At 42.5% G+C, this 7,765-nt stretch overlaps 1 protein-coding gene and 2 non-coding genes across 3 annotated transcripts; 2 read left to right on the top strand and 1 right to left on the bottom strand.

Annotated features, from left to right (window-relative positions):
• Positions 1 to 2,809: 2,809 nt before the first annotated feature.
• trnap-cgg (transfer RNA proline (anticodon CGG)) lies at positions 2,810 to 2,881 on the top strand. Its single transcript has one exon. It is a non-coding gene; the product is annotated as a tRNA-Pro (tRNA).
• A 258-nt stretch (positions 2,882 to 3,139) lies between these two features.
• On the bottom strand, positions 3,140 to 3,211 carry trnap-agg (transfer RNA proline (anticodon AGG)). The gene has a single exon. It is a non-coding gene; the product is annotated as a tRNA-Pro (tRNA).
• Positions 3,212 to 3,589: 378 nt separating this feature from the next.
• Positions 3,590 to 7,286, top strand: thap12b (THAP domain containing 12b). Its single transcript, XM_014012395.1, has 5 exons — positions 3,590 to 3,893; positions 4,552 to 4,672; positions 4,752 to 4,859; positions 4,950 to 4,986; positions 5,081 to 7,286. Exons 1-5 carry the CDS (start codon positions 3,805 to 3,807, stop codon positions 6,967 to 6,969), a joined length of 2,244 nt encoding a protein of 747 aa, XP_013867849.1. The 5' UTR covers positions 3,590 to 3,804; the 3' UTR covers positions 6,970 to 7,286.
• Positions 7,287 to 7,765: the final 479 nt, after the last annotated feature.

Genomic DNA, 7,765 nt, shown 5'->3' with positions numbered 1-7,765 from the left:
CTCAGGCCTATAGGCCTCCCCCGTTGTCCTGTGAAGCTGCGACCGGGGCCCGGCACAGGCGAGAGCAGCGACAGGCACGAGAGACGAGAGGATCCAGCCCAGTGAAAGGAAGACGGTCAGCGGCTGGTTCTAGATAATCCTTTGGCCTTATGACTCATGGACTTGGAACGGCATGGAGATGGACATTTTCATTTGAATTTAAGATGGCTTTTCTCTATTTTTTTCTCTCTCTCTCTCTATCTCTCTCTCTAGACAGCCCTTAATTCTTTAAGGAAATTAAAACAACTTAGAAAAGGTAAATAAGAATGGTAATTTGAGGCCTTTTTTGACAAAGATTTCATCTTCAGCAGGGCCCCACATAACAGGGTCTTATTGTACACAACAACCTCCTAAACATTACTTCCTTCAAATTCACTGGTTAAGGATTTTTGCAGTGGAAAGAACTATCTATTCCAGAGTCTACCCCCCCCCCCCTTGTTTTATGTTTTTATTTTGTTCCCCTTTTGCATGTAGTCCCCCTCCCTCCCCCCATCAGAACCACCTGCACAAGTCTCTTCATCTAAAACATGGAAACTAAAGAAAAAAAAAAGAGTTAAGTGACTGCCTTTTTTCTCCTCAAATTATGCTGTGAATTTTACAAGAATTTATTTTCCCTTTGGATATGTTTTTATACCAAAGCAGTTGTTTTATAGCATATAGGTGTCTGTAACCAATAATGTAGCAGTTCACCACTTTGACGCAAAGTTTATCAAGGTCTTATTTTAACGTCAACACAAACAGCTGCAATATATTACTTTAGCGAAAAACTGGAGGCCGTCGTCGAGACCGTTGGCTGTCGTGTGTTCTGGCCAGGTTTGTTTGCAATGTTTTACCAAAACCGATTCCATATTAATTGGTAGATTTTTTTGGGGAGTCTTTTAAAGAAGAAAAACAACAACAACAAAAAAATAAAAACAACTTTGGTATGTTTAGAAAATTTGGTAGTTACTCTGCAGGCTCCGGAGTAGCAAGAATAGAGGCTGATGGTTTAAAAAAACAAAAAAGGAGACTAATGCGTTCTATTTCTGTGTCATCTTTATTTTATTTTTATTTCTTTTTTTTTCTTTGCCCCCTCCCACCCCCCTCCATCATACTATTTCAAAGGGTGTTGCTGCCTTTCATACATCATTTGGTCAACTTAGCTAGTTTCTGCCACAAAGCAAGACTTTTTTTGTCATCGCCTTGCCAGGGTAAGAGGAACAGTGGCGAACGAGTTTGTGTCTGATTTGATCGGGTTCAAAATCCCCCCCACGATTGTAGTCCTGTTGAAAAGGGAGAGGTTGTCTTGTCGGTCCACCATAACAGTGCTTTGCTTAGGCAGATGTGCATGTCTACAAAAAAACAAAAAAATACAAAAACAGCCAATTACCAGATTTTTTTTATATCAGGGATTTTAACTTGCTTTTCTTCCTTTTTTGTTGCACATTTGACCACATTTTTTGGGAAAATTTGTAAAAACAAAACAAAAAAATAGAAAAACAAACCCTGCCCACAGTCACCTCACCAGTTAAAGGGCAGGAGACGGGTCATGCTGTTTGTCGTTTTATAAACGGGAAAACCCACCTTCGCTATTTCCTCCAAACACAAATGTAAAGCTACCTATATCGAGATTGGGGTTTTATCTGGATGTCAAGGTTAATTGCATATTTGCAATCATTTTTCTTTCATACCCCCCCGCACACCCTACACCCCCCTCCTCCTCCCGCTGAATTTGAGAAGTTCAGATCTTTTTTGTCAGTGGTTTTTTCTTACTGGCACTCATACTGGTACTAAACATTCCAAAAATAAAAAGACTGAAAAAGTAAAAAAAAAAAAAGAAAACAAAAAAAAATTGACTGCTGTGACTCGTAAGTGTGCGCCTATTTCAGATCATGCTGATTGACCTCTTATTTAGAGCAGTTGTCATGAAATGCAGCCCCTTTTTAATAGTTGAAATAGAATTTATGTATATATTTATATTTTTTTAATAAAGGAAGTATAGAACTCACTACCTTGCTCCTGCTGGTATGTTGATTATGTTTGTCAATCTGGTGACCATTCAGTGGGCAGGAACTCCTGTTTCTTAGTGGCAAAAACCTTGGCCTTTTGGCTGGGGTACTTGACTACATCAGGACAACACTATGAGGTAGGGTTTGAATCAAACAGGGAAAGCTAGATCTTCAAACCTTAATAATTTTCACAGGGTATATTGTAAGTGCATGTACATCACAGACCTTACTTTTTGGTTATATGAGAAGCACATGGTTGAAAAGAGGTTCCATCTTTCATAAAAGCCTGTTCAGTTTGTGGGTTACACACAGACACGGATCCTTATTAACATATCTGAACACCCGAAAGAAGTTGAAATCTTTTTTTTTTTCTTTCTGTTTTTGTTTCTTTTCAAATTTACCTTGGATTTATCGTTTCCATTTTTTATTTCACTTTTTTTCCCCACTTTTTTTGTACATGCAACATGCACTATAGAATTGAACAGCATGGGGGGAAAGGATAAGTCCATGTATCCACAGATTGTAAGATCTAGTCAAGACTTTGCTGTGTTTATGACAATGCCCTTTGTATTATATTAAGACAGTCTTATGTATGATATATAAAAAGAAGTTAATTGAATTGTTTTGTGTCGTTATTGTCTTACTACATTACATTACCTAAGTGCGACCCATTTTTCTAAATTCCAAAACATACAATTCATAAAATGAAACAGATAAAATGCCAGTTTGCAGGGCSTAGGGGTGCATATTTGATGAAACATGACGTAATATTATTGTGACCTGGCTCGTTGGTCTAGGGGTATGATTCTCGCTTCGGGTGCGAGAGGTCCCGGGTTCAAATCCCGGACGAGCCCTTATTGTTTTAAAYCTACATCCTCATTTCAAAGTGAGCGGAAAGTTTAAGATGTAATGAAACTTTTTGAATATTGAATGAATCAGTATTATTTCTTAGTTTAGAGGAATTTTGATGCACTCTATGCGCATTACTACTCGAGCTGCAAAGAAAGTGAGTCGTTTTTTGTTTTTTTTGGTCGTTTATTCAACAGAAAGATCAACAACAGCAGTACAAAAAGTTTTATGAAAAAAACAAAGAAAAGGAAAACACAAAAATTGGGCTCGTCCGGGATTTGAACCCGGGACCTCTCGCACCCTAAGCGAGAATCATACCCCTAGACCAACGAGCCACATTTCAACGRGTGAAACTAATTTTGAAAACGAAAAAGCCAGACGAAAACATTTTACTTGCATACTATAGGAAGGAGTGTTAAAAACGAAGGCAGTCATTACAGAATTTTATTTTTTTTTTAACAATGATCGTGCTCAAGGTTAGCCATTTGTTACTACTCTCTTCCAGTCAAAACTCTTCCATAAATTGTCCTGCAGGTGACGCCAGATRGCCAGATATTACCTGGATGTTACAGCATTTGACGAGAAGAAGAAGAATTGGTTCCTTTGTGGACACTCCATTGGTTTACACGAAAAATCAAGTGGCCAATGGTTATGCGTGTAACTTCAAGTTCCACCAATCACTTTTTTTCATGGGCGGGGCATCCGTCCGCAAAGCGATCCTAGCACAAATCTAAATGTAACTGTCCGTATCGTGTGTCAAATTGTCCCAAAGTTGGCGTAAACGTCTATTTTACTCCATCGTACGACATGCAGGTGGAGCTTCGGTTTTGATGATCCCTAACGTCAACTTTCCCACCGACAGGAAGTCCCTCGAGTTAGCAGATGATAACAGAGTTRAGTTAGCAAAGCTAACTGTTTAGCCTCAATTATGCCAAATTTTTGCGCGGCTCCGAACTGCACGCGGAAAAGCACCCAGTCGGATTTGGCCTTTTTTAGGTTTCCCCGGGATCCAGAGAGGTAAGGTAGAACATCGTTACTGTGTCATGCTAGCAGACCACGCCCGTGTTTCTTAGTTTGAAACTCTTAATGGTTTTATTTACTATTTCAGTGTCTTCACTGCTTTCATTCTCTGTCAGAACGGTGAAGTACACAGATTTAGAAACATTCACATAGAAAAGGTCACTTTGCAAAACTCACATGCTTTTTTATACAAGTAAAGATGTATTTATGATAACAAAATGCACTACAGTACCACATTTCTGAAAAATACCAAACAACAATTTCACTAACAAATTATAAAGCATCTATTTGCAGACTAATAAAAAATAACACAAATAATACAAAACTCTTAGAAGTTTATTAATATTTTATACATTGTTTTAATAGAAGATGYTATTTCTTATTCTCATGTTATTGCCATGTTTTCTTACATCAATTTATTTTGCAAAACTGCACTTTCTGTTTTTACTGCTCATTAATTTGTCTTAACCTGCTAATTTTCTGTTGGATTTTGTTGAGATTTTTCTCTCCAGAAAGAAAAAACTACAGAAATTAGCTATAATTATTAATATTCTAGATACGAAAATAATTCATTTCCATGTTATTCTACCAGAGCCACTTCATTGTCTCTCAGGCATCGAATCTACAAACGTGCGTTCTTGTTTTTYTTTTCTAGATGCAGGATCTGGGTGGAGAATTGCCGCAGGGCTGATCTGGAGGCCAAAACATCAGACCAGTTAAATAAACATTACAGAYTGTGTGCCAAACACTTTGACCCAGCCATGGTTTGCAAGACGGTGAGTGTCAGAACGATTTTCCGGTTGTGTTCTTTAGCAACGTGTCCGTAAATTTTTTTCGTCTCTCAACTTTTTTTAGAGTCCCTACAGGACGGTACTGAAGGACACGGCCATCCCGACCATATTTGATCTGACGAGCCACTTGAAAAATCCTCACACCAGACATCGCAAGCAGATTAAAGAACTTGTAAGCAATTTTAACATTTAAACAATTTAATTATTTAGTTAGGTTGTCTGATTCCTGTATTATTATTATTATTTTTTTAATTTTTTTTAGACTGATGAGGATATACAGAGAATGAGAGAAAGGAGATGTGAGTATTTAAAGTTGAGCGCTTGGGTTGATCAGTTTCTAGTTTAACTGATGTATTTTGTTAAAACCACATTTGTTTCTGCTTTACTCTGCAGTAGCTTCTCAGCAGGCTATTAAAGCAGATAAGGACAACACAAACGAAGCTGACAACGAACCCCAGCTGTCTACGGAGGAGAAAGAGTACCGGGACTACTTGAGGTCCTTGTTTGAGATCCTGCTCATGTTGGCAAATCAGGGAATCCCCTTAACGGCTGAAAGCGTCTCCGAAACCGAGCTCAAGTCCAACAATTTCCAGGCCCTTCTTGATTTCTGCATGAACGCTGGTGATAACGCTCTGAGGAAAAGGTTTGAGTCGACGGCCATGAACTCGGAGTACCTCTCCGCGGCCCAGCAGAGCCAGCTCCTGGATGTTTGCGAGAACACAGTGAGGGAGGAGATGCTCATGGAGGTGAGGGAGAGTCGCTTCTTCTCCCTGGTGACCGGGGACCTCGTGGAGTTCGCCGGCGAGAAACACTTGCCGCTGTTCTTGCGCTTTGTGAATCAGCAGAATGTCCTCCGGGAGGAGCTGCTGGACTTCTTACCGTTGGTGGATGAAGACGAGTCGGTCGTCATAGAGCGGATCGAGGCCCAGCTGACTGACCGGTGGGGGCTCAGCATGGAAGACTGTCGCGGTCAGGGCCACGAGGCCACCGGGACCTCCACCACCAAGATGAAAGCCGTGGCCGTGCTGCTGATGGAGAAGTATCCGCTCGCGCTGCACATGCCCTGCTCTCACATGGCGCTGAACGTCCACCTGGCCAACAACCTCCCGTTTCCCAACGTCCAGATTGTCATGGAGACTCTGAGGAGGATTCGGTCTTTCTTTAAAACCCCGTTAACTCAGGAGGAGCTTGAGAAAGCCATTGTGACCCACTACCAGAAGAACGAGGAAAAGGGAGCTGCGCTGAAACAGATGTGCGTCCCGGGATGGTTGGAGCAGCATAACGTCTTCGATTTGCTGGTGGACGTTTTGCCCGCTCTGCTGCTGTGCATGGACAGCGTTCGGGACAACCAGGACGGACAGTTTCCGAGCTGCGTCGCAGGAGACGCTTACTCGATCGCGGAAAGTCTCGCCGACTTCGAGGTCATCGTAACGATCGTCGTCTTAAAGAACGTCCTCACGTTCACCAGAGCCTTTGGGAAGAACCTGCAGGGCGAAACCCTCGACGTATTTTCCGCCGCCAACAGCCTGACGGCGGTCCTGCACTCGCTGAACGAGGTCAACGACAACATCGAAGTCTACCACGAGTTCTGGTACGAGGAGGCCGTGAGCGTGGCCTCCTCCGTGGGGATCCGGGTGTCCGTCCCGAGGCTGTTCCTGCGGAAGCAGCGCGCGGCCGACATGGGCGAGAGCCAAGCGGAGCTGTACTTCAAGGAGTACGTGACCGTACCCGTCATCCGCGGCGTCATGCAGGAGGTGGAGGACATGTTCTCCGACACCAACCTCAAAGCCCTGAAGTGCCTGACGCTGGTGCCGGCCGTCATGGGCCAGATGAAGTTCAACACCTCCGAGGAGAACTACGCCGAGGTCTACCGCACCGACCTCCCCAACCCCGACACGCTCCCCGCGGAGCTGCACTGCTGGAGGATCAAATGGAAGCACCGAGGCAAGGAGGTGCGCCTGCCCACCACCATCCAGGAAACCYTGCAGCTGCCCGACGTCAAGTTCTTCCCCAACGTCAACGCCTTCCTGAAGGTGCTCTCCACTCTGCCCGTGCTCAAACTGGAAGACGTCAAAAACCCCACGGCGAGCCACCGCCTGCGGGCGTACCTGGAAAATGTTCCTTCAAAGCGGCGAAACAAAAGCCTCGCCGTGCTGCACGTCAACGCTCACGTGAAGCCGGACCTGGACGTCATGGTGGACCAGTACTGCAGGCTGTACCCCGAGGACGACGCCGAGGCCGAGGACGCCGCCGGGGATGAAATTGTGACAACAGTGGTGTGAGGTTACTGATGGAACAAAAACAACAAATGTTCTTCCTTTTATGGATCTGAACTGTGAGTTTGTTTAAATATGCAAAAAGTGAAGTGTTGGTTATTTTAATAAACATCTAAAACGAGCCTTTATAATAAAATTATTGAGATTTCTGTTAGGCTTTTGGTTTACAACACAACAATCTGACCACTAAAAGACCCTAAAGAGGCTGAAGTCTGTAAATATTACAAGTTCCTTCCAGTTGTGTTAGGTTATAGTTTTTTTTTTTTTTTTTTGTAAAATTGCTGTGTTGTGTTGATGCAAAATAAATGTGTTGGATATTTTAAGCTCCTGTGTTTTGTTTAAGAAGTTTTTAGTGTGTTTTAAAATCAGACCAGATGATGGCGGCAGAGAGCTCAGTTTATTTCTCATTCAGCTGGAAAAACCTGTCAAGTCAATATTTTAATGTACTTTTTTTTGGGGGGGGGGGGCTTGTGACCTAAATTTTCACTTCAAAAAGTAAGTATTTATACCACGATACTAACTGGTATGTAAACTCTTTGGTTCTTGACTGGTAAAATATTTTATCCTGTATTTTGCTGAAGTTTTAATATAAAATGTGGCGTTTTTATTCTGTCAGGAACACTGAGCTCTGGCTTTTTTGTTGTACGTTGATTATATATATATATACACTCACCGGCCACTTTATTAGGTACACCTGTCCAACTGCTCGTTAACACTTAATTTCTAATCAGCCAATCACATGGCGGCAACTCAGTGCATTTAGGCATGTAGACATRGTCAAGACAATCTCCTGCAGTTCAAA

Source organism: Austrofundulus limnaeus, unplaced genomic scaffold, assembly GCF_001266775.1.
Source record: "Austrofundulus limnaeus strain Quisiro unplaced genomic scaffold, Austrofundulus_limnaeus-1.0 Scaffold91, whole genome shotgun sequence".
Classification (NCBI taxonomy): Eukaryota; Metazoa; Chordata; class Actinopteri; order Cyprinodontiformes; family Rivulidae; genus Austrofundulus; species Austrofundulus limnaeus.
Note: the sequence above shows the minus strand (reverse complement) of the source record. Positions and strands in the feature narration are given on the sequence as shown.